This window comes from Oculina patagonica, chromosome 11 (genome assembly GCF_052425735.1).
Source record: "Oculina patagonica isolate OP01 chromosome 11, crgOcupat, whole genome shotgun sequence".
Taxonomy (NCBI): domain Eukaryota; kingdom Metazoa; phylum Cnidaria; class Anthozoa; order Scleractinia; family Oculinidae; genus Oculina; species Oculina patagonica.
This window is the reverse complement of record NC_135768.1, coordinates 4,689,690-4,715,023: the sequence shown is the minus strand read 5'-3', so window position 1 is coordinate 4,715,023 and position 25,334 is coordinate 4,689,690. Positions and strand designations below refer to the sequence as shown.

Below are 25,334 nucleotides of genomic sequence, written 5' to 3'. Positions count from 1 at the left end.
TTGGGGGCAGTCCAGGGGTGGGGGAGGGGAGAGAGGGTATCATTAAACTTTTACATAATTGAGACAATATTAAACAAAATAACAAAGTAATGTTATGAAATTTTAATTTTTATCCACTGCCCAGGCATTAGATCACTAATAAATTTACATACACATGTAAATCTATGCAAGACTGCAACAAGTGTGGTTATTTTGCTCTCTTGAGGGATTATGAAATTTAAAAGTACAATTTTTAACTTTAAAATAAGTTTTGTCTTCCTAAACATTATTAACAGTAACTTAAATATATGAGTTCATAATATATAATATGTAAATGGCCCAGGGGGGTACTCGGGATTTTAAATGACAGGGATGATCGAATGGGGGCAAAAACCAAGACCCAAAAAAAAACCCTAGGGCTTCCAAAAAACCCCTCAAAAATCAATAGCAAAACAGGTTTGTTTGTACTTTATTCGCAGAACTATGTAGCCAAAACACTACCATGAATCTTCAGATTGTTTTAAAATTATACCAAAAAACATCCCTACTTTAATCAAAAAATAATTGCCAAATTTTCCTACCCAAAAAATCCCGTAATCAAAAATTTCGAACCCAAACAATCGATCATTCGATCATCCCCATCACTTGAAATCCCGAGTACCCCCCTGGGGTAAATGGTGCAAAGTTCTAATAATGAACTCAGCTATACAGCTGAAGCAGAGGAACAATAACACTCGAAAAGTAATAAATACACTTTGCTAGGTAAAAGTGAGTGTTTTCACTTTGATGAAAAAGTTAACATGGCTACCTAAGAAACAAGAAAAAACAATGCAAATCTCAAAAGATAAGGTATCTAGCTAGTATGTCAGGTTCTGCTGTTACCTCCTAAATTTAATAATTTAATATTTGACTTATAATCCAAAGCAAAACAAAGAACTACAAAGTGTGCTATCTTATTAAACAATACCTAGTACAGTATTTTTGTTCTGCAAAATAAATAAGGTTTATATCCTTTTTTTGACATCAATACATGTTATCTACAGTTATGGGTAAATTTAATCTTGTACTTTTGCAAGTTTATAAAAGTGGCAAATGCCATAAAAACTCTAATTGGCCACAAAGGGCCTTTTTTCTTTCCTCATGTTTCAAGACCTTTTCATTTATCAGCTACGTACTGTAAATGCTGGTTATTATAATTACAAAGAATATCAATAATATACTAGTCTCTATCAAATTTTTTTATATTTAATTGAAGTTATACTCTGTCTATACTCTAATCACATCCATTCTTACTACCAAAATAATGTACTATTTCAAAGGTGAAGAAACCACTGACTTTGAGGGTTCAATCAGCTTTAGGATCAAGTCTTCCTAAATATCAAACCTGATCTCCAACAGGATAACACATGGGTGAAAGTGACAAGTTCTGATCCACCATTTTTTTTACTGTTAACTTTCAAACGAGGAACTCAGGTGTGGGTTTATGTCAAGAATCCCACTTAAAAAGAATCAAAACTCCTTACCACTGCAAATAATATAGCTGTTTTGAGAAAGGTTGTTGGGAAAAAAACACAAAAGCACACATGCCAAGACCACAAGATTTTATTATGGGTAGAAGTGAGCTACTGCACGTGCTAAATACTAATGAGAAAAAACGATATGACAAATGCAAATTTGCACGTCTCCTTTCTCTTCAGATATATAGAAACGAGGTACTTTTAGCCATAAGCTGAATTTTAGAAGAATTTTCAAAACTGGAAGACGTGACAGGAAAAGTAAAGCTACAGAAAAAAGCCTCCTGATAGGAAAAACAAATTCTTCACATGCAAAAAGACAAACTTGTGCATTTCATCTATGCCAATATACAAAATTCCTTTCGGTCTTGTTGTGTGCACTTTTGTGCTTTTTTCTGACGTTTTTCAAAACAGCTGTATGCTAAAAAAGACACACCCGGCTTCAAACTTTACTGAGGACCCTGTTCCTCCCCTCCTTTATGACCCCACTAGGAAGGGTTTGGATAAGTCAAATGGATACGGTTTCCAAGCAACACAGGACTGTTATCTTCATATTACAATAAAGCTTAAAAATTTATTTATTTACCAAGCTAAGCTTCTAGTCTCTGTGAAATGAGAAACTGAATCTTTTCCTTGGTGCAGGCGTTTGAGTACCCTTTTCTTCAGTTCTCTTCACCGGAACTTTGTAATGAAACTCTCTCAAATAAATCTTCATAGAAGTTGGTACAGGAAGATCACTGACTCCCTGAAAAGTCGTTTGGCTGCAGATTGTTGCTCTGCAGAGATCCTGCAGTGATACCGGATTAGTCCTGTGCAGCGGCTTCAACAAAAGAGGTTCATAATACATGCATTGTTCCGCACGAGAGTAATGCTGCAACAACTGACAGACACTTGTCGAGTAGAAGGAGTAGTCACTTGGTTTGTCGAAGCTGTATCTGTGCTTCCACTGCTCAATCCGTGCATGATACGTGCGGGAGTATCTTCGAAAACTCACAGAGAACAGGTAGTGATACTGTGCACTGTCACGTAATAGAAATGTTCCATCGGGAAAGCCTTCCAGTACCTAGAGTAGGAAAAAAATGTTTTATTAAACAGTCTATCATGTTTCATTTACGTATTAAAGTTATGTATGTGGAGTCCTTCTGTTCAGTATAAGAATCAAGTCAAAATATCTGTCACCAACTGAAATTATTATAGTAGATGCAAAAAAATTGTTGTCAAAGATTACCGGCAGTCGAAACTCAATAACTTGAACTTGAATAAAAATGTTTTTATGTCAACGGGAGGGGGGATTGACTTAATTATCAAGGGTAAAATTAGTAATAAAATGACCTGAACAGGAATTGAAAAAGATTTAAGTTAGCAGAGGGTTTGAGATAGAGGGTCTGAGTTATCAAGATCCAAGTTCATTATTCCAGTTTTAATTACTGTAACTAGTTTTTCTTTGGGATAGGGGGGAGAGTTATAGTTCAGAGTGACGAATTAATGTGAGCAAATCCAAAAAAAAATACCGTTAAAATACAGTGAAATTTTGTCACTTCTTTTGGGGGGCATTTCTTTTAGACTTAACTTTACTAAAGATTACTGAAAATACTGGAACCAGTAGCACCTTCATCAGAGTTAGTGAAAGTTTGTTGGAGCTCGCGCTACCAATCCGTGCGTTAGTGCGACATTTTAATTTTTAATTAACGGCACATTAGCGCGAGGAAAAGCTTGCGTTCGTTGATAGCATCGCTGTTCAAAGTGGAGTGCCACAACTCCAAGAAAAGCCTCTTGATGTAATTGACTACACCACGCTTCAGGGACAGAACAAAGGAGAGGCCAACGCAAGAAAGACCATTAGGACTTGCAGTCCTGCCGTACGTAAGGGGTGCATCGGATCGAGTGGGCCGTGTACTCAAGAAATTCCGCGTTCGGACGGCATTCAAGCCTATAAGAACATTAGGCCACGTATTCAGAAAGCCGAAGGATAGGTCAGCGATTAACCGAATGGCAGGAATTGTTTACAAAGTGAAGTGCCACGACTGCTCTTTTACGTACATCGGGGAAAGCAAGCGCTCGTGGTCCTCGCGCGGAGCCGAACATGATCCAGGCCGCGCGAGCAATAGCGAATCAGCAATTAAACAGCATGCTGAGTCAACGGAACATAACATCCATCCGAAGGACGCCCAGATCCTCGAGCGTGGTGTAGTCAATTACATCAAGAGGCTTTTCTTGGAGTCGTGGCACGTATACTCCACTTTGAACAGCGATGCTATCAACGAACGCAAAGCTTTTCCTTGCGCTTATGTGCCGTTAATTCAAAATTAAAATGTCGCACTAACGCACGGATTGGTAGCGCGAGCTCCAACAAACTTTCACTAACTCTGATGAAGGTGAACAGATGTCACCGAAAATTTAGAAAAGAAAAACAGATCGGCTTAAAAAATCTTCTTTAAATTACTAAAGATTGTCAACTTGCAATTGGGGCAGTTCTTACAAGTAAAATGACATGAAATTTTTACGTTTTTCCCTGTCTCCACTCACAGGTCAGGGCAGTTCACCAACTGGACTGAGGCAAATATCATTTAGAAAATTATAGTCAGTTGATTAAATTCAAAACTACAACCTTGGTTACCTTTGAACTGTACAACACAAATTACTATAATTTACCAAATATAATTAACGTTAATCGCATCACAATGTTTGCCTTATGTTTTTGAAGTTAAAAACTTGGTGATATTCGGTTAGCTGACATTCTGTAAGTTCTGTGTGCACAAATGGGATCTTGTTTTTATGTATAAGTGCATTCCTAATTACGGGAATCCGATTAAAAGCAGGTGAAACTGGACACCTGCAATTGACTTCCATTAGGTGACAACTTTAAAGGAGTTGAAGAATCAAATGAATCAACATCGATGATGGAACTACAGATCACTTTAACTGTCAGCTTAAAACTCATTGTCAGTGGTTAAAACAAAATAAAGGCAAAAAATAGAGGAGTAATAGTCTTAAGTTGCCAAAGGTCTCACAAAAGGCATTTATGCTATCTTTAAACATCTGTTTCAAAACAGCCAGACATAATTTTATTCTTCACTGACACGTATGATAAATAGCTTAATAAGCAAAATTAAGGGTGCAAGTCACCAAGTTGACAAGAATTTTTTTTAGTGCTTTGATGCTAATGTGCCCTTTCAAATTTACTTGCATTTGCAGTTCAGTCGCACATTCACGACATCTGATAGGCACTGGCCATTAAAAAACATTCCATAAATCATTCTAAAATGTTCCCAGTTTTTGTTAAGTGCATACCAGTCTCAGATTATATAATATGATGTAAATGGTCTACAAGATAAAGTTGCATGTAACAGAAGTCTGTAATTGGTTTGTTTTTTCAATACTTTCTTGCTGCCCTTGTATAATTGCCATGACATTTGAGAAATTTGACACAAGCATTAGCAGCACGTCTGTTAACAGAATTCATATAAATATGCTTTTAAGAATCATATCAGGTTAAGGTGTCAGAACAGGTGATAATTTTTTCCTGGGGTTTTTACACAAATTTATCACCAGGATAAAATGCTGCTAAAACAGCTAGACATCTCATCAATTTTTCAGTAATTTTTTTTTTCGAATTTAAGCTACATTTTTTTAGCATTTACAGTATATCTCTCTTATTCGAAACAAAAACTTTTTATTGCCCAATAAAAATGCACGTTCTCAAAATAAATAATCCACTTCGAGTGATAGGTTCGATCACGAAAATTAATGAAAATGAAATATCATTGGAAACCTTTCTTTTCACATCAACAAAAGCGAACCGTCACGAACTTTTGTAAAGAAATCACTACTAGCATTATGAAACTAGGTCTTGCAATTGTCTTTGCAGATGTATCATTTACCATTAATTGTGTTTTTAATGAAGTTTAAATGACCCCTTAAATAGGCTTACCTTTTCTGCCTCAAATCTATTGATTTTTCCCCAATACCACGGGCAATTTGTGATGGAAACGATATCGCTGATAAGAAAATATTCCAGTTTATGTTGGGCTGCTTTCATGCGAGCTCTTTCTCTTCTTTGCCTTTCAAATTCCTCAAAGCTCATTGCGTTGACTCTGCCCTCGTCGTCCGGAGACCTGGGAGATGCATTTGGTGTCGGTGAAGGCGGCCTCGGTGGCAACGTATTTGCGCGATCGCGACTTGCGACAGCTTCTGTATTTGAATTCTCCCTTCGAAAGCCCCATGAGAACGACAATCTTTTTCTCCTCGCATCCTGTACCCCTAGTTCATCGTTTCCGGGCCTGAAGCTAAGCATACTAAGCGGTCTCCTTCGTCGAACTTGTTGAGGCCTCGTTCTGCGTTGGAGAGCTTCCAGTTCGGCCGCCTCTCTGACTCGCTTCGCTTCTTGAAGGCAGCGAGCATAATAGCTTAGACCATTCTCGTCTCGGTCGCTTTTACGATTTTTATCAGCTGAATTCTTTCTAGACTCCTTGGAACTTTTCCGTCGACTATTAACTTTCTTGGCTAGCCAGCGAAAGGTCCGATTGGGAACCTCTGGATCTAAATCGCTCAAGTTCGGACAGCTTTTTACGTCGGGCGAATTGCAGTCAGTGTGTTCATCCTGAAAATCCGAAGCACAGCTACAAGCGACTGACGATGTGCTTTTTACGTCTTCAGGTACAAAGTCTTCAGAATCGCTAAGAACAACTCGTAACAGATCTCGGTCGATTTCTTCATTTTCTTTCCCGTCTCTGTCGTTTTGTTTACGGCGATTTCGACGGCGCGACCACGGCCGACCACCTCCTTCAGCCATTACGCACTTCTAGAACTGAACATTCCCTCTACATCGACAAATTTTCCTTCCTTGAGTTTTAAATTAAGCTAGGATGAAGATTTCCACAAGTAGACATCTGTTACAGCAGAACTCAACCATAACTCGATGGCTATTTGTTGCTATCGGCCTTTTCGTTCCCAGGCCTTACACTTTAATCCGAATAACGAAATATTTGTCGAGTCTTCACGAGTCCTAACCGAATGCTTACGAAGAATCGGGAAAAGTATTTCGGCACATAAATACCAAGTACACTCGGGAGAAACTTTTTCCAGTTTTCACGTTTCAAGCGATGAAGCCACCCATATAGCCATTAAGAAAAATACTTCCGTCCATTTATGACGCGCGAGAACAACGCTTCAGGCTGTTTCAAGAAGGTTTCATGTAGGAACACACGTAAAAATTACGCATCAGTGAAAACCCACTCACTGTATTTTCGAGTGTATTGTCTCGTGAGGGCTCACGAGACATTTCGCTGAGACATGACGCAGGGGCGAAATTTAAACACTTCTCCTCGTGTGTGTTAATAATTTTCAGAGAAGGTATAACTGCTACATTTTCTTGTGTATGTACAGGTACATGGTAAGTGTTGTGATTTTGTCTAGCCTCCTACGCAGAGGTTCTTTTGTCTCGTCACGCAATCTTTCCTGGCTGGGTCACGCACGAACAGCTGCTCGCCAGGCTACTGAGAGACGAGTTCCTGTGACGTGTTTCATCGTGTATCAGCCTCCGCGTGCTCTTACGAGCGTCAAAACCCCAGTGGTCTTGTGGCCAAAAACCTCCCCCTCCACTCCCCGTAGTTGAACTCCCCCATAAAAATGACAGGGGTGTTTGTCGGGAGATTTAACTGACACCCCTATGATAAGGTGCCAGAATCTCATTTTGTGCCCGCGAATACAGCCGCCTCTCATTCGCTCCCGCAACTACCTGCGGGAGCGAATGAGAAGCGGCTGTATTCGCAGGCTAGTACCTATTCTAAAATAACAAACTTAGTTACATTTGTTGCACTGTCAATTTTAATAGTAACAAAGGCGACTCGACTCTTTTGAACTCTGAACAGTTTCCATCATTTTTCAGATCGACAACCTTAAAAACCCCTAGCCTAAAACCCCAAGCGGCAGTAGTTTTGGTTTTAGCACTCTAAGCGGTAGCAATCCACAAATTCTACCCCGTAAAAGGTACAACTAGCAACCCCGTCATCCCCGGGCCCCCTCCAACTAATTTGAAGCTCGCATCGTGTGGCTATCGCTTTAGCATGAGAATAAGAATTTTCTTATATGTTTAATGGAAAATGCAAGTATAAGCGTTTTGACGTAACTCTTAAAGATCCTGACTGATCTCCATTTATTTTCTTATAGTATTGTTCAGAAGAATTTGTTAAAAGATCAAAGCAACTTCCCTTTAGTGATCTTTTTATTAATTCTCATATCCTTTTCCCTTGATGAAGTATAGATATTGTGAGGAGAAATTTGATGTAGGTCACTCTTGGGGTTCAAAGGGTTAACTCCACGGTCAAAAGCTGAGAAGTAAGGTTAAAGTGTTGCATGGAAACAGTCATTCGTTTGTGGGAAAGAATTATTTATTACTAGTATTACCAGATGATCATTACGGTAGACATTCATTGCATTCACAAACAATTCGTTAAATAATCGGAATGGATATTACAAGCCAAGCTAGACAATCTGTAGAGAAAGCGTAGCAGTGTTCTTAGCCTATAACAACAGCCATCGCTCACCGCTGCTGTGGGTTGTCAAAATTTGGTCTTTCGCTTATCACTGACTCCTAGTGACGTTGGGCGATCAAAACGGCTATAATTTACACGCTATATTTGTTTCGCTTATGGTTGTTTTCCCCTGCATTTTTAGCCCCTGTTTTTTGTCGTCGAGATTAGAAAGACAGTTTTATTCCGTGCTTTACTGCCGCGAGGAGAATTTAGTTTTAACGTCGATGCTTGCTTGGTTTATTTCAGGGTGGGGAAAGCTGTTGTTGCCTTGAGAGTTTCAGCGTCTTCGTCTCGCCAGAGGCTGGTGATGGTTTTAACCTCCAAGTAAAAGTTGATGCCCTGCAAAAAAGGAAAGGCAGAAAAAATGTCAATACTTTTGGTCTGTTTGCGAATAAGCTTACGGGCAGCAGGAGAGGGAATCGCCTCAGTAAACCGAGAAAAGTCCGAGACTGGACCCGAAAATTCCATTCTGATGACGTACCCTACAAAGATGGAACTGGCACCTGATTGGTCGTTTCTCGGAGTTGAATTTTCGCGCGAAAGGAACAGCCAATCACAGACACACTTAACGGATCTTTGTAGAACTACGTCAGCAGAATGGAACTTTTAGATTTGAGTCCCAGACGTGTCTCAAGCGGGAGGAAAACTGAGAACGCAAAGATAGGAGTTTTATGTTTCTTGCATAAAATCGCGGGACAAGTGAACGTCTAGATTCATAAAAATCGTAAAGGTTGTACGAATTATACACTCCATTAATTAATCACTTCTCCTCTATAACAAGCTAAACAGATTTTCTTTTAGACGCTGGAAAATCCGCGGTCAAACGTCTCGAGAAGTTTTTCTTTCTATTTCGGAGAAATTCGTTCATGTTGAAGTGGAAGTATGATCAAGGAAAGATAAAATAAAATAAACGATTAGTTTTACTTTTTAAATGCTCCGCATCCGAACGAAATTGCTTTGACAAATGGCGCCGACAAGTCCTCAAACACGTAGAACTTTTATAGTAAAGCTAAAAAAAAGTAAATCATCAGAGTACTGATAAAGTATAAGAACTTTGAACAGTGAAAATTAAAACCTTATCTTTGAAGTACTTTTCTTGTGTTTTTTTGTTTGCTTTTTTGCAAATTACTATCGTTTGACCACGGTCGAAACAACTTCAATGACATTACCTGTTTTCCGTAGAAGTGTGAATCGCCCAAGAAAGATCCACGTGACCCGGTGAATGAGAACATGGGAAGAGGAACAGGGATGGGAACGTTAACACCGATCTGTGGACAGAAAACACATGTAAGAAATCAATCTTCTTTGACGGCCACTTGCGCATACCCCCCCCCCCCCAAAAAAAAAAAAATAAATAAATAAAAATAAAAATGTCACCGGGAGCGCTTTCGGTTTTGCGCAGGGTCCACTTGTTCAATCAAAAAGTGGATAACGCTATCCAACGGATAAATCTCTATCCAGTGGATAATTGTCATACAAAACCTACTTCGCTATCCACCGGATAGCGATTTATCCGGTGAATAGCGTTATCCACCCTTTGAACGACTGGTCCCTGGTGTCCAGTTCTCGCGCGATTTTTTTCCGCGTTCAGCGATCGATGAAAAATACGCAGAATATATAGAGGGTTAATAACAGTCTAGTCCCAAACTGGATAATAGAAGTTTGGCGCCAGATTTCAAACCTGGTGTTACGAACACTACGTTCATACGACCATTTTTTAGTGGCCCGAAAGCGGTCGGACTAACGGGATTTACACTGTACAGTTTTTCTACGCTTTTCTTGGCTTATATTCAACACTATTGAAGATGAAGTGTTCAACATGACTCGAGCATGGGACAAAGAAAAAATTCTGAGTCCCCGACGGGAATCGAACCCATGGCCTCCCAGATACCGGTTGGGCGCTCTAACCAACTGGGCTACGAGAGACTCGTTGTGAGCTGGGCCATTTTACTAGGTTGATAAGTGACACGCGTCCTGCATTCTCTATTTTCCAATTGCCCATAATGCACTTTGTTTGCCCCCCAAATTTTGCATAAACTATTGTTTTGGAAATATGCAGTCCTCCCAAGAGAATTTGAAAACAATAGTTTATGCAAAATTTGGGGGGCAAACAAAGTGTATTATGGGCAATTGGAAAATAGAGAATACTGCTAGGATTCAACACTATTGTTCTTCCGCAATTTTCATACGATTGATATCATAGAGCAGTTTTCACTTGAGTGTCGTTAAACTAAGACCAATGTAATCACTCTGGCCAATCAAGGGGACACAGACAATCCAGTGAACCAGTCAAAACTCGAAGCAAATACCAGTAGCCGGCCCGAAGCGCGGGAAAACGTGTACAAAGCAAGTCACGATTGGTTTTGGGTTTACTTCGATTAAATGAGAAAGTGGCGGGAGTTTTTTTAACCAATCACTAAGCGTTGTAATGCAAGCTAATGCAAAACCAAAGCAAATGGGAATTGCTTTCGGCATTCAAGTGAAACCACTCTATTAACACAGACTAACACACTTCAGCGAAAGTTCTTCTTTTCAACATTATATTTTACATAATAGTAAGGGCCATTATCCAAGAGAATTAAGTTAGACAACATTAAGAGTACCGGTATTCAACAGAACAACAGACAACAAGGGTTAAGAACATACCTGTCCGACATCCACTTTGTGCTGATATTTTCTTGCTACTGCTCCAGAGTTTGTAAAGATAGCGGTACCATTTCCATATGGATTCTTGTTTATAATGTCAATAGCCTGGAATAAAATAAAACAAACCGAGTTACTGTTTAGTATTGTTACATTTCAGTGAAGAAAAGGTGGATGTAAAATGCACTGGTGAGAAATATTTAACAACACGGACAGATGTCAACGCTTCTTGTCCGATTTTTAATTTTGAACGAAAGGAAGGAAGGTGGGTGGGTGGGTGGGTAGGGAGGGAGGGAGGGAGGAAGGAAGAAAAGTAGGTAGGTAGGTAGGTGGTTAGAAAGGTAGGCAGGTAGGTAGGTAGGTAGGTAGGTAGGTAGCTAGGTAGCTAGGTAGCTAGGTAGGTGGGTAGGTAGGTAGGTAGGTAGGTAGGTAGGTAGGTAGGTAGGTAGGTAGGTAGGTAGGTAGGTAGGTAGGTAAATAGGAAGTAAGGGAGGAAGGAGGGAAGGAAGGTAGGTAGGTAGGTAGGTAGGTAGGTAGGTAGGTAGGTAGGTAGGTAGGTAGGTAGGTAGGTAGGTAGGTAGGTAGGTAGGTAGGTAGGAAGAAAGGTAGGGTAGGTAGGAAGGGAGGGAGGAAAGAGAAAGAACTGAAAGAAGAAGCCAAAAAAGAGAAAATACATGTTGATTCGTTATGGTACCTCATCCAGTGTGTCCACATTCATTGTGATCAGAACAGGTCCAAAGATCTCCTCCTTGTAACACGTCATTTCCGGCTGAAATAGAAAGATCTTTTAAGCATAACGTGTTTGCGCGAGTGTTAACGTGTAAATCGCAGCCTGCTGAAGCCTTCTGTGAAACAGTTATATCACAGTTTAGCGAAAAGCGATTGTCCTTTCCACTGAAACTACAAAAAGGTGTTGCACGGAAAAATAGGATATGATTGTTTTAATGAGACTGCGTTGACACAGAATTTGTAATACTCGAATGCGTGTCGCAAAATCAAAAACAAAATAATCACTCTGGCCAATCACAAAGGACACAGACAATCCAGTAAACCAATCAAAACTCGAAGCAAATAAATGTAGCCGACACGAGGCGCAGGAAAACGCGTGAGAGGAAGTCACTATTGGTTTTGGTTCACGTCTGACCAACCACAACAAACGCGCAAACATGTAACCCGTACCAAGCGCGGGAAAACACGGGTTAGCCACGTTGTGATTGGTTTCCGGTTTGCTCCTCTTTGGTTGAAAAAAAAATCGTGTTTGTTCTGATTGGCTAGAACACGTTGCACGAGCTTTTACAACCAATCACAGTGACAGAGTTCAGTACACTCGGAACCAAAACAGACACAAAATGACCTTCCACAGTCAAGCTCACTTACTGTAACATTAGACACGACTGTTGGTGCAATAAAGTTTCCTTTTTCATAACCCTTCACTTTCACGTCACGGCCATCGAGTTCAATCTAGAAAAGGAGAAAAGAAGTAACTCTGTTAGGAATTTGTACATTAAGATACGGCTCGGATAAATTTGGTACTGATAAAACTTTACCCAGGTTTACACTATCTATAGAGTTAGTGCAAGCGCCATCGAGGCTAAAACTTGAAACCATGCCAATTTTATCTTCTTTCAACAAAATTTCTAGTGTTATTAGCTAGTACACTATACGAATCTCGGGAAAATTTTAAAGTAAGAATCATTAAAAAGATTGTGTCACGGCTGAGTTAAGTTTATTTTATTACGTTTTTCCAAATACTCGCTATGAAACTTAATGTTTGCAAAGAAATTACTTCTATGGATCTAAATGACAAAACCATAGCTTCATTGCAACCAAATGTGTCTCCCGGGTGTTTTAATTTAAGTTACAAGCAAACAATATTAACTTTGAAAACTGTTTAGCCCAACAATATTTCAAAAATCCGCATCGCAATCCGTTTCAATCTTCGTCGCTTTTGGCCATCCGTACCTTCTTTTGTATTTGGTGTGTTAATGTTCCTTCACTGTTTTAAGAGGTTATTTTTATATTTCAACGAATTTGTTGGTCATTTCCCATGCCTTAATTTAGCTTAAATCCGTACAACTTTTTTGATCTGTCATGTCGTTTATGTTCGGTTGCTCTCGACTTTCTTACAATCCCGATGGGCTTCCGAGAACATACCGAGTGTTATCGGAAATTCACTCGGAGAATTCAGCCAAGTCTTACCTTAGCTCCCTGGTCAGCCCCTGACTGCACCAGATTACAGATTCGCTCCTTTGCCGCTGGAGAAATAACAGGTCCAAGGTCTGCACCGGGCTGATGACCTACAGAATCGAGAAAAAAAAACTTTGGACTTCGAATTTTATCAATGATAGTGAGCTGGCTGATAAGAAACGTTCAGTAACCATTTCAGTCATAAGATCAAAATATATATTCTCCTATCTGATAACCATCAATTCTTTTAATTTAGTTTGGAGAACTTGGTGGTACATCAAGGCAATATTTGAAGGGTAACCGGTTGTTTCGCCTACGAGTTGTTTCGCTAACGACCAGTTCGCTAACGAGTTAGGTCGATTCGCTAACGTCTAAAGTCGTTTCGCTAACGAGCTGTAGGTCGTTTCGCTAACGTATTACGAAGATGATAGAACATAACAATCCACATTAAAGACCCGTTGAGTTTGACGATGACATCAAATTCAGCGACGTAAACACGACAGTTTAAAACATACCGTAGTTAAATATGTCTCCATGTTTGTCCGAAAAAGGACTGGAAGTCAAGTCCCAGTCCTCCGCGTAACGTAAAAGACTGATCAACATTGTAGACAACTATACGTCATCAAAAGTTTATTTCACCCAGCTTTTTTTTCAACAATCAACCAATCCGGGTCAGCTAACTGAACATATGCAAATTACAAAGACTTAAAGTTTAGTGAAGTTTTGTAAGCAAAGCGACATCACAGTATGATCATCAGTAATTTAGCGATGTTTTGTAATCAAAGCGTCTTCATAATTGAATAAAAGTTTGGCGAGGTTTTGTAATCAAAGCGACTCCATAACTGATTAAAAGTTTGGCGAGGTTTTCGAATAAAAGCTAAGCGTCTTCATATAAATCGATTACTGAAAAGTTTAGCGAGGTTTTGTAAATGATGCGTTCTCATTGAAAGGTTTAGTGAGTATTTAATCGAGCGCGCGCAATAAGAGTTGATTGCGTTTATTTTTTTCGATTGACCGACCTCTTGTGTGTGATATTAGGTTTCTTTTTGAAGCGATTCGAGTTTGTCTTTCGGCAAGAGCGTGAGTTCGATTGTCTTATTCTGTTGATGAAGAAGCTTTGTTTCTCTGTTGATGAAAAAGAACTAAAAGAGACGTCAAGGTATCAAGAACTTATAATACGTTAGCGAAACGACCTACAGCTCGTTAGCGAAACGACTTTAGACGTTAGCGAATCGACCTAACTCGTTAGCGAACTGGTCGTTAGCGAAACAACTCGTAGGCGAAACAACCGCAATTCATTTGAAGTCCTGTGTCTCCTCCCAAAAAGAGGTTAAAGTTTGCATGGAGCTTAGTGGTCGATACAGGCCAGAGCTTATTCTGGTTTCTGGAACATGAGCGACTAGAAGTATTTCTACTCCCCCCTGGATGGAATGCTAGTCCATCGCAGGGTACCCATCAGAGTTATTTCGCCAGTACCCATCTATACACCTGGGCCCGGTTGTTCAAAAGAGGGTTAACTCCTAACCTCGGGTTAAATCAACTTAACCTCCGGTTAAATTTTATCCGCAGGTTAGTTCTGTTGTTCGAAGGTAAGTTAACGCTAACCTCGGGGTAAACAGCGGGTTAAATTTAACCCACCTAGCTAGGTGGGTTAAATCGTTAACCTCGGATTAGAAAGTAAAATTCAATAGTGAAAGTCAAACAAAACGGCAACACTCAACGCAATCATGCCTTGCAGCCGATGCAACATGTCTGGGAAGTCTTTCTTTGCCGCGAAGTTTAAATTTTTCACTTTTCACGAACTTCGTGTAAAGTCCACATTTCCACGCCGACGGCTTTTATCGCCACGGTAAATTCTTGCCATACTGTACGTCGTTCTGTTTTCGTTTGTCACGCTGTTTGTCAGTTTATTCTGTAAAATGATCAAGTTCTCTTCTACTTTGTCCGTTAAAACGGCTATTTGGGTCGCGATAAAGCCTTGTTTTCTCGCCTTGCGTGAAGGTGCCGGTGTCGCAAAAACTATTTTTACCGCTGGCCCGAAATAAAACAGACAAACAAAGAATATTATGGGATGCTATCCGCGGGTTAGCGCGCGTAACCCGGGGTTAACTAACCGGCCCGCTAAACGTGCTTTGAACAACACCATATTTTCCTCGGGTTAATAAACCTGCGGTTAAGAAATTTAACCTCTGGTTTAGCTCTAACCCAAGGTTAATTTAACCCTCTTTCGAACAACCGGGCCCTGGGTGGAGAGAGGCACTCAGAAGAGTCAAGTGTCTTACCCAAGAACACAACACAGTGACCCCAGTTAGGGCTCAAAAACGGCTCGATCCGAGTCCAGCACACTAACCATTAAGCCACTGTGCCTCTCACAAAAAGGAGTTTACCTAAGTATTGAAAACAGCACACTTTCGGTTTAGCTCGCTATTTAAAAGCCACGTAATCACCCGAAAGCGTTTGCAAGGATAATAAAAGTGTTTGCAAAGCGAAATATTCACAGTTGTTACCAAGAAAACTTAAAAACGATTTTAAAAGAGCGGCGTTTCAAAAGGGTTTCTAAAGAGTCCGCAAAGCGTTTTCAACAGGTCAAAGGGTTTCCAAAGGGTTTCAAAGGGTTTTCAAAGGGTTTCCAAAGGGTTTCAAAGTGTTTCCAAAGGGTTTCCAAAGGGTTTCAAAGTGTCTCCAAAGGGTTTCCAAAGGGTTTCAAAAGGGTTTCAAAGGGTTTCCAAAGGGTTTCCAACGGGTTTCTAAAGGGTTTCCAAAGGGTTTCAAACCTCCGAAACCGGGTTTCCAAAGGGTTTCTAAGTGACCTCAAACCCCCCGAAAAACGCTTTTATCGATAAGCCGTGTTTTCCCATGGAGGGTCACACATGTACCTTCATTAACTTGGAGTTCTTTGGCCTTAGCTACAAGATCTGGAATCCAATCTTTACTCTCTCCAACAAATATCGCAGTGGTAAGAGCCATACAGCGCTGACCTGCTGCACCAAATGCTGCTCCAACAAGCTAAAACATTAGAAACAGATAATTTTTTTTAGCCACGGTAATGCTCTACAACCTATTAGGCTCAAGTAGAAACTGAGTCTTCTTCTACTGGAAATCTGCGAATCTGATTTGTTCTCCCGTTGTTTTCTATTCACTGACAGAACACGATCGTGCGCACAAGTTGCTCTTTAAAGGAGCATTTGATTTCTGGCTTTAAAGTACATAAAACACGATCACAAACCTGGTTGATTGTATTTTCCTTGTTGGCATCAGGCATGATAACTCCATGGTTCTTTGCTCCCTTTTAGAAGAAACAGCAATATGTTTAATATACTAGTAGCAATCAGAGATTAGTGACGGGCGTTCAACCCAAGATAGATACCACAGGGAACTCAAAAAAGAAAGCCAGGCAGAGGCAAAAGGCCCTCACTAGCCGCAAAGAGGATAACACAACTTCAAGAGGGAAATTTTCCGCGACGAGCAAAAAAATGTCATGATATAATTGAGTGAATTTGACGGGATAAATTTAAATTTGTCGTACAACGTTCGGTGGCTGACTAAAACTCGACGTCCCTGGATGATACCCCTGAAATATTTTCCTTGACATTTTCGGCATCATTTAAACTTCAGACACACATTTCAGTATTTCTTTAAGCACAAAACGTTACTAAGAGGGTCATTACTATGATCGAAAAATCCGACGCCATCTTGTTTTGCATGAAATCAAGGCCATGTGTCAGCCAGCCAGCCAGCCAGTAGGGCTGCAACGATACATTTTTTCAAAATACGATACATACCTCGATACAAGCGCCACGATACGATACACGATACGATACAGCATTACATACAATTGACAAGTGCAATAATTTACTAAATTCTGTTGGTTACCCAGATTTTTACACTTTATCAACAGCGAAAACTTATTTGCAAAGTGAAGTTCTCATGAACCGCATGTTTTTGCTTGCCGGCACACAAGGCTGTGTCAGTCGACAACTAATTGTTCCATCTTTACAGAATACGTGATCAGAATGGAACTTCCTAGTCCCTAAGTTTAGTAAATCGCTATTGAGGGCTTTGACTTGGGTAAAAAGTCATTAAAAACAGTAATTTCTGAATGTTAATGAAGAATATTTTATTGTTTCACGATACTGCGATATTTCGTTCAAATACCGATATGACAAATAATATCGCGATTCACCGGTGCACCGGTGTATCGTTGCAGCCCTACCAGCCAGTCCAAGATGGCGCCCAAAAGCTGTAATGGGACAGCATCGGCCATATCCTCGGGACCAATTTTGGACAAACGACACAAAAGAGGCACTATAAAAGTAAAGTGTCTTGCCCATGAACACAACACAGTGCCCCGGCCAGGCTGGAACCTGGACCACTCGATCTGAGCCTGACGCACTAACCATTAGGCCACCGCGCCTCCCACATAATCCTCAATAATATCACCCAAACTGTCTTTCTTCAATAAAATTTAGAATAAAATTTCCTCAACAGGAAATGAATTCTTGTAGAACTTACCATGTTCGACTGCACTCTTTTTCCATTCTTGGAGCCAGTTTCATAGATGTATTTTCCCTGACAATAAATAGAAATTTACTTTTAAATGCCGCTTGCTTTTGTAAGGCAACACAACGCTGTAATGACAAACTATGTACTTACAGCTGTGTCAGAGCCAACAAATGAAATGGCTTTGATATCAGGGTGCTCACAGATGAATCTGACGGCTGCAAATCAAAGTGAAAAACAGTACAGGCATTATTGCGGTTTTCAGTGAAATGTGAACTCTGAAATTCAATCCTCGACCAACGGTTTACACTTTTTGCTGCCATCAATCATCCTATCAAACTTCTCAGGAAACTTAAGTTCACTTCAACCGGGTCAAAAGGTCACGACTGTCAGTTGTGATTGGTAGATTTTGATCCATTTTGTTTGTTTTTGTTTGTCATGGTTCGTTGGCAGTTGCCATAATTATGATTGACGGCAGCAAAAAACGCAATAGCTAGTTGGATTTTGAATCTCAGAGTTCGCATTTCACTGAAAATATCTACATATCTAGTATTCAGATTACTGTTATGTTTTAATTTAGCACCTGGGCACTTATTTACTTTTGGCATTTCAAGGGAGGGTGCTTCTTTGAGACAGCGCACTTCTTCGGGGCAGGGCACTTGATTTTTAATTTTTTTGAGAAACAACTAGTGGTAAATGTTCAAGACAAAACTTTAATAAATATTGAAATAACTAACAATAACAGAAACTGCAACGGTTACAAATTGTTCAAAGTTCAGTTACTTTTAAAAGAATTGTTCATTTAAGCAGTAAATATATACATGTACGGTACGGTGAATGCTATTGAGTTTATCTAATTGACATCGATGACCTCAGTAGGGGCAGTTATCCACAACAGAGGCGCTTATTAGAATAGGGGCGCTTATAAGAATAGGGGCGTTCATTAGAATGAGGGCGCTTATTGGAATAGGGCCGCTTATTGACAAAAACACATTCGAAGGGGGTGCTTATTCGCAAGGGAGCGCTTATTGCAAGGAGGGCCCTAAATCGAATCATTACAGTATAATGTACAGATAAATGTCTTATGAATTCACATATTTTAATTACATCCAGGGCTCAAAAAAAAAGAACTCTTCCAGATTGTCCTTTGGACAAACAGGTCTCGAATTTTGCTCGCCAGGGGGAACTGGCATGCTTTTTAATGCAGGCTGCACTTTTCAGACGGTAAGAGAACTGATATTCTCTAAGTAGGGCCCTCAAGCCTGGTTAATAAGATATAATTATTGCTAAAAATATGTAAAAAGTAGTTACGGTTGACAGATCCATGAATGACATTGACGCAGCCTTCAGGAATGCCGGCTTCTTGTGCCAGCTTCATGATAAACATGCATGCACCAGGGTTCCTCTCAGATGGTTTCAAAACCATGGTGTTGCCACAAACCAGTGCCATAGGAAACATCTGTGAAGGTAATTTGTTAAGTATCATCAAACAGGCCTTGTTGGAAAGTTGAAATGCATAGTACTTAATTTACACATAACTTACCCATAATGGAATCATGGCTGGAAAATTGAACCTGGGAAAAAACAAAAAAACTATTATCCACAATGTCAACAACTTACAAATTTTCCTTAAATCTTTAAATATTCTGGACAGAACTAGTTGGGTGAATTCAAAGAGATGAACTCTGTGTCGGCAAAAAGGAGCAGAATAGAAGGACTGTTCCAAAACCACAGAGCTTATCCCAGTTTCTTAGCTTTTATTAATTGCAATGTATTTAAGTGACTATGAGTATTTCCACCACCCCTAACTCAGATGGGATGCTACCCCATTGCAGGGTTACTGTTACCTCCCAACAAATTGTCTTGCCCAGGAAAACAATGCAATGAGGGACCGGTCATTATTTAGAGGGTGGGGAGAGTTCATGCAACTGTGAGTGGGGGCAATGATTCTTGCAGGGAAAAGGGGGGGGGGGCACATAAATGCATGCATGCATATTTTGGAGGTTTATGGGAGTAAGTGGGTAAGAGGAGGGAGGGCCAGCAAAAAATTTTCTTCATAAAAGGGGAGGATCAGGAAAATTTGAACATAGCCTTCCTCCATTTGCACCAGCCCTCCCCCACTCCTCTAAACAATGGCTGGTCCCTGACATCAGTCAGACCCAGACATCTCATTCTGGAGTCCAGCGTGCTAACCGTTAGGCCACCTCATACACCTCACAAGACTGCAGAATTAGCATAAAATTGGCAGTATGTGCAAGAATGTTACAGGAATGGATTGTCAGTCAATCTAACATGTGTAAAGGAATGAAGGCAGCAGAAGACATAAGTAACATACGGTGTGATTCCTGCGCAGACTCCCAATGGAACTCTGTATGAATATGTGTCCATGTCCTTAGTGATCTGCGACACCGTTTCACCCATCTGCAGAGTGGTGATCGAACAAGCATGCTCAACAACCTCTGTAAATAAAAAAGCACTATCAGTTGAGAAGCTTGTACTCTTCTTTACAGGGTTGCTTTAGTATGACTGGATTGGTTTGAGATGCATGGTCTGCAGGGGTAGATCAAGAAAATGCAGATAGGAGGGGGCGGGGGGCAGACATATTTTGGCAAGATGTCCAGCAACCTCACCCCATACCCACAACAAACTCTGACCGTACAATACCTTTTGAAAGATGGTGGGTTAAAAGTTTCTTAAACAAATCCAATAAAACTAGTGGTAACCACAGGTTAGAAAGTGCGGGACTTGACGCACTTAGAAAAGGTACTGGTACGAGAGTGCGTAATTTTAGATGGCAGTGTCAATAAATAAATGATAAAATGGACAAAAGACAATTATCCCGAGTAACGCGTCACGCAAGGAATGCATGTTTTTATCGTTTTGGGAAGTGTAATCGAGCACGCGGTGTGAATTGAGATGTGATTTTTCTCAGTCGGTAAACTCGCTATGTTGTGCTCGCCTTTTATTAACGTGGCGCGATTAATGATAAATCACGCTTAATTGCCGCTAACTGTAACCGGCCGCGAACCAGTCAGAGTTGTTTTTTGTCGGATTGACAGTTTAGTGAACTGTAGTCGAGCACGCGGTGTGAATTGAGATGTGATTTTCCTCGGTCGATAAACTCGCTATGTTGTCAGTGTTATAACGAATTTCTCGAGAATAACCGTTGTTGGAATCATTCGCTTTGCCGTGGTTTATGCGTGATACAATCAGAGCAAATTTTCGCAAAAGCAACACCCGTAAAACACGTCTGCAAATTGTAATGTTTGCAATCTTCCATATGACAGAAGCCTAGATCTTATGTGACAATCGTTCTTGGAGAACAGATTTTCTCTTCCGGTGTTACGAGAAACTGTCGTGATTGACACATTTTTCGCATTCCGATCGTTCTTAGTGGAAGAACAAAATTTTCAACTTCCATTTTCGGTTCGCTTTCTATTAACATGGCGCGCACGCGTAAAACGCAATCCGCTGGTCACTGTCAAGATTAGGGTTGCGGGCCTCTCTTGGGCCCGCAAAGAGGGGAGTGCAGCCCCTTCAGCCCCCTCCCCTCTGTTAAATCCGTCCATGGTCTAGTCATGTCTGTCTCATGGGTTGACCTGAAGGGCTTCTCAGAGCTCTGCTAGATTGGAGGCCTGAGAATGCAAAGTGGCAAAGAGGGAAGATGCCACACAGAGTGAAAGGGAATTGTGGAGTGCAATCTGAACTTGCAGGAACTGTTCAAGATCTGGAGAACATGAAAGCAGACAGGGCACATCAATTGGCAGAACAATCTTCATCTTGACACCATGTTACAACAGTTCAAGGGATTAAAAAAAAAAAAACTAGCTGATAGCAATTTTCACCAGTTAAGAAAACATTTCAACTTACGCAATCCTCTTTGGACACTGCCCATAGCATCAGCTGTTGTCTTGCCAGTATCTGTGGTGATTAAATCAGCAATTTCTTTCTGTTGAAAAAAAAAAAGTAAAGATTGAATTGCTGATTTTTTGGCTCTACTGTAGAAATTATCCATAAAATAGCCAACTGATAGTCAACTTTTCAGATGGGATTCTTAATTTATTGTGAACAAATTGCAGTAATAATGTTTCGAAAATGTTTTGTTATCCCTGAAAAAATGGTTCGTACCCTTTTTCACAAACAATTTTCCAGGACTTTTCAAGGACCTTTTTTTTTCCAGGACCCAAAAAATCACATAAACTCTTTCACTTCCAAGATCTCAATATTATTTCTCCTAAAATCTTATAATGTTAGTTCTGAGAATTCAGTTGTTACTTGAGTTAAACAGATTTCCAGAACTTTCCAGGACTGGTAGCCTTTTTCCAGGACTTTCCAGTCCTAGATAGTGCCACAATAAAATTCCAGGACTTTCCAGGTTTTCCAGGACCCATATTTTGTGAAAAGTACCTCAAGGGAGTGGATAGTTAAGTATTGAATTTCATAGTTTATTATTTCTTAGATTGATACCATGTGTTTCTTGACAAGGTGCTGAAGGTTAAACATGATTTGCTGCCGTGACAGAATTGATTGCTCAGCCCAAGCAGGAAAAGCTGCTTTGGCTGCAGCGACAGCTGATTCCATCTCGGCATTAGTTGCCTCGGGAGCACGTGAGATAACTTCATTGGTAGCCTAAGAATAAAAGTAAAATAATTGTTTTTTACACATTACAAATACATAGAGGACTATACAACATGTCTTTACAAAAAAATAAAAGTTAGCTTCACCAAGTCCAACACTGCAATTTTACCTCCCATTACTTTTCAAACCAATTTTCATTTCCCTTGGGGATTCAAGGTTCTTGCATAAATCAGGAAAAAGTAGAAAATGGTCTGCACTGTGGTCAAAGTGTATGTAAGGGCTATGTATGACAATTAACAAAGACTAATAATAATTAAAAAGAATTGAGCATAATTACTTACTGGGTTATAGATATCAATCCATTTGTCGGTTGAGGACTCCACAAATTGACCATTTATAAACAGCTTTGTGTTTGACTGTGATAAAAAAATTATTATTAATATTAACTCATTATCAAACATTCGTAAAGGAGAGTATTACTTTTTCCTTCTTAAAATGTTACTCTGTTTCTAAAATCCACTAGTATTACTAACTCTTTGTTACCAAGATAAAAAGGCAGGCAGAAACTAGGCAGGATCCCGCCCATCCCACCTGGGAACTCAGGTGAGACAGGCAGGAGCCAAAGGTAATCCCACCCGGGATCCCACCTAAAATGCAGGATTCACATATCCCACTGGGGATCCCAGGTGGGATGTGCGGGATCCTGCCATTCCCGCCTGTGAGCCAAAGGCAACTCCAACTGTGATCCCACCTAAAATGCGGGATTCACATATCCCACCTGGGATCCCAGGTGGGAATGGCAGGATTCCACCTGGGATCAGAGGTGGGATCCATACATTCCACCTGATATGACAGGTGAAACAAATGGGATTTCACATAGGCATACTACCAAAACAAAACTACTATTCTTGAGTAAAAAACTTTCAGATACAGTTACCGGTAAGAGGTGTTTTCAAAACTTACACCATCGCCATAAAATCTCTTCCCTGCTGCTGCTAAAGGAGCTATCTATGTTAATAAAAACAAGAAATTAAAATAATTGTCACTGATGCATTTAGCCAGATGGCATATAATGAAATATTTTAAACCTGTTTTAGGACACATAAATAAATCGGCTCTATGTTGAATTAGCTCTTTTTACTGGATAACACTGCTCAGAACCTGGGGCTGTAAATTTCCATCTTTATTTGTGCAGTGGGTTTTGTTAGGTTGCTGCTATACCAATAAAGTGTGTCCTTTGGTATAGCATATTGTATTTTATATCAAGTACTCATTAAAATAAAGACAGATCTGAGTTCAGTGCAGTGTCTTGTTGTCACAGCATTGAACAACAGATATGTTGTCTGAAAAGGTTGGAATGCCTAATGGGTAAAGCTCCAGGTTAACATGCCCACCTCAAATGAAAGTAATGGTAACTTGTTCAAGATGACCATCTGAGAAAAATGACAACTACAACTACTGTATACATAAATTAATTCATACGAGACTTAAAAAATAACTCATTTTATAAAAATAGGATAACTGCAATACCGTATTTAGATGGGATTTTAGTAGTTATCACTTTTGAGTGACAACTAAACTACAGATGAATAAAAATAAGATGAGTCATCCATGTATGATATTTGTCCTGTTTTCACGCCAGTTGAGAAAGTCATTTGAGATGCATGAACTCTCCTGAGTCATCATAGCCACCTCTAACGTTAAATCAGCCAATTCAGGTACATGTAAACATAAACTTTTTCTAACTCCTTGTCAGTCACATGACCTTGCCTGGTATCAAACCCTAGCTGTAGAAGGACAAAGTATGTGAAATCTCTCCATTGGCCAAATTTAATTTCTAAACAACAACATGGATTTTAAACGGTAAACGCTGAAATTGCAGTCAGGAATACTCATAACACAAATATTTGTCTGTCGCTTACTAATATCAAACGTTTAAAACAATGCTTTTTGAAACTCTTAAAAAGATGTTTCGGCCGAGAATCTTCGGCCTTCCTCAGTTTTTAAAAAGCCAACTTTGGCTTTTTCAATACCAAGGAGATTCTCGGCCAAAACGTCTTTTTAAGAGTTTCAAAAAACGTTGTTTTAAACATTTGATATTAGTCAGCGACAGACAAATATTTGTGTTAACATGGATTTTCTTTGGAAACACAAAATATGAACATACTGTATGAAGCTCTATTTAGCCCCACTTTCATTTTGTCCCCTCTCTCTAATAGGTCCCCCTCTTGAAGTAAGCCCTCCTCGTATTTGTCTAAGTGTTATTTTTGTTTTGATTATTTCTTAGTTAACTTATACCCGACCACATCAGCTATGCTGTAAAATTATTATGTCTAAATAAAAGATATTATTATTATTATATCATACCATCCCTAAATGGTAAATAAAACCATTTCAACAACCGTATGAACAAAAAAAATAAGGTAATTTTAGCCTTTTATACTTATTCAACCACCACATTTACGTTTTGTTACTTTTGTGTGAAAACATTTGAAATGCACTTTATTTCTTTTACTCTAACCAGTGGTGGATCAAGACATCAAGGTAAGTGGAGGACCTTATCATACAGTCACTGGAAAGAGAGGGAGGGGGTGCTCTCAAAAAATAATTTGTCTCAACCTTTCAGGCCTCAGATTTGCCACTGCTAACTGGTAAATGGTTTGAAATAAGCCCCCTCCTGATTTAGTCCACTCCCCTCCCACAGCCTCAAAAGGTCTTGAAAACAAATTTGCCCCCTACCCGGGGTTAATAGAGCTTTGACATTATTCAAAAGATAACCAAACTTCACTGCCACAGTGGAAAGAGGACTACATTTATCAATGCTAGACTCATCCATAATGAAAACGTAATTATGGGTTATGTAACTCTAGATGTCTGGACCTTGTGAGTTGTCATGTGTGATAATGCCACACAAATTGTTGTGTCCCCTTTCTTAATAAATTTAAGCTACATAAAGCGAATTTTAACGAGTTTTGTACACTATTGTATATATCAGTGTACAGAACACATTAATATTTGCTTATAAGCCTGATCGCGATCGTAAGCTCTCCCCAGCGTAACACCAGAGAAATTTCGAAATGTACCAATTCATGAGATCGCTTTAAAATATCTTGAACAAGGTTTCTCTGGTAGGGAAACACGAGCATACAGCTACAGTTTATCTTTACCTTCTTGCTGCTGTTAAGCAAACGAGAAAAAGAGCTCGCAGATCGAAGCATTTTTCGCTGAATAATCCACAAATTACACCGTGACCAAAACTCGAACGTGGAAAAGAACGGGGCCCAGGTAGCTAGGGGCTTATGTAGATTTCAGAGGAGGGTCTGGGGGCCGCGGCCTCGTTTATATGTGAACACGTGAGAGGTCCCAAAGGAGCCCTAACCATATTTGGCGAAAGGCTGAA

General features: G+C 39.9%; 2 protein-coding genes across 2 annotated transcripts; both read right to left on the bottom strand.

Annotated features, from left to right (window-relative positions):
• Positions 1 to 1,844: 1,844 nt before the first annotated feature.
• On the bottom strand, positions 1,845 to 6,440 carry LOC144630589 (uncharacterized). The gene is made up of 2 exons (XM_078488962.1): positions 5,425 to 6,440; positions 1,845 to 2,556 (listed from the first exon to the last, which is right to left on the bottom strand). Exons 1-2 carry the CDS (start codon positions 6,283 to 6,285, stop codon positions 2,092 to 2,094), a joined length of 1,326 nt encoding a protein of 441 aa, XP_078345088.1. The 5' UTR covers positions 6,286 to 6,440; the 3' UTR covers positions 1,845 to 2,091.
• Positions 6,441 to 7,864: 1,424 nt separating this feature from the next.
• LOC144630582 (methylmalonate-semialdehyde/malonate-semialdehyde dehydrogenase [acylating], mitochondrial-like) lies at positions 7,865 to 25,213 on the bottom strand. Its single transcript, XM_078488953.1, has 18 exons — positions 25,102 to 25,213; positions 22,898 to 22,942; positions 22,276 to 22,350; positions 21,824 to 21,985; positions 21,227 to 21,305; positions 19,692 to 19,815; positions 18,900 to 18,930; positions 18,668 to 18,815; positions 17,510 to 17,574; positions 17,369 to 17,425; positions 16,083 to 16,142; positions 15,733 to 15,862; positions 12,869 to 12,966; positions 12,047 to 12,130; positions 11,364 to 11,438; positions 10,673 to 10,777; positions 9,196 to 9,294; positions 7,865 to 8,365 (listed from the first exon to the last, which is right to left on the bottom strand). Exons 1-18 carry the CDS (start codon positions 25,150 to 25,152, stop codon positions 8,264 to 8,266), a joined length of 1,590 nt encoding a protein of 529 aa, XP_078345079.1. The 5' UTR covers positions 25,153 to 25,213; the 3' UTR covers positions 7,865 to 8,263.
• Positions 25,214 to 25,334: the final 121 nt, after the last annotated feature.

What these genes read in the sequence shown, in the direction of transcription:
- LOC144630589 (XM_078488962.1), bottom strand. Translation starts at nt 6,285, where the DNA reads ATGGCTGAAGGAGGTGGTCGGCCGTGGTCGCGCCGTCGAAATCGCCGT. An exon ending in ATAGATTTGAGGCAGAAAAG is followed by an intron (nt 2,557 to 5,424) that starts GTAAGCCTATTT and finishes TTCCTACTCTAG; the next exon opens with GTACTGGAAGGCTTTCCCGA.
- LOC144630582 (XM_078488953.1), bottom strand. Translation starts at nt 25,152, where the DNA reads ATGCTTCGATCTGCGAGCTCTTTTTCTCGTTTGCTTAACAGCAGCAAG. An exon ending in ACCTTGTCAAGAAACACATG is followed by an intron (nt 21,306 to 21,823) that starts GTATCAATCTAA and finishes TTTTTTCAACAG; the next exon opens with AAAGAAATTGCTGATTTAAT. An exon ending in CATTCATGGATCTGTCAACC is followed by an intron (nt 17,575 to 18,667) that starts GTAACTACTTTT and finishes TTTGATTTGCAG; the next exon opens with CCGTCAGATTCATCTGTGAG.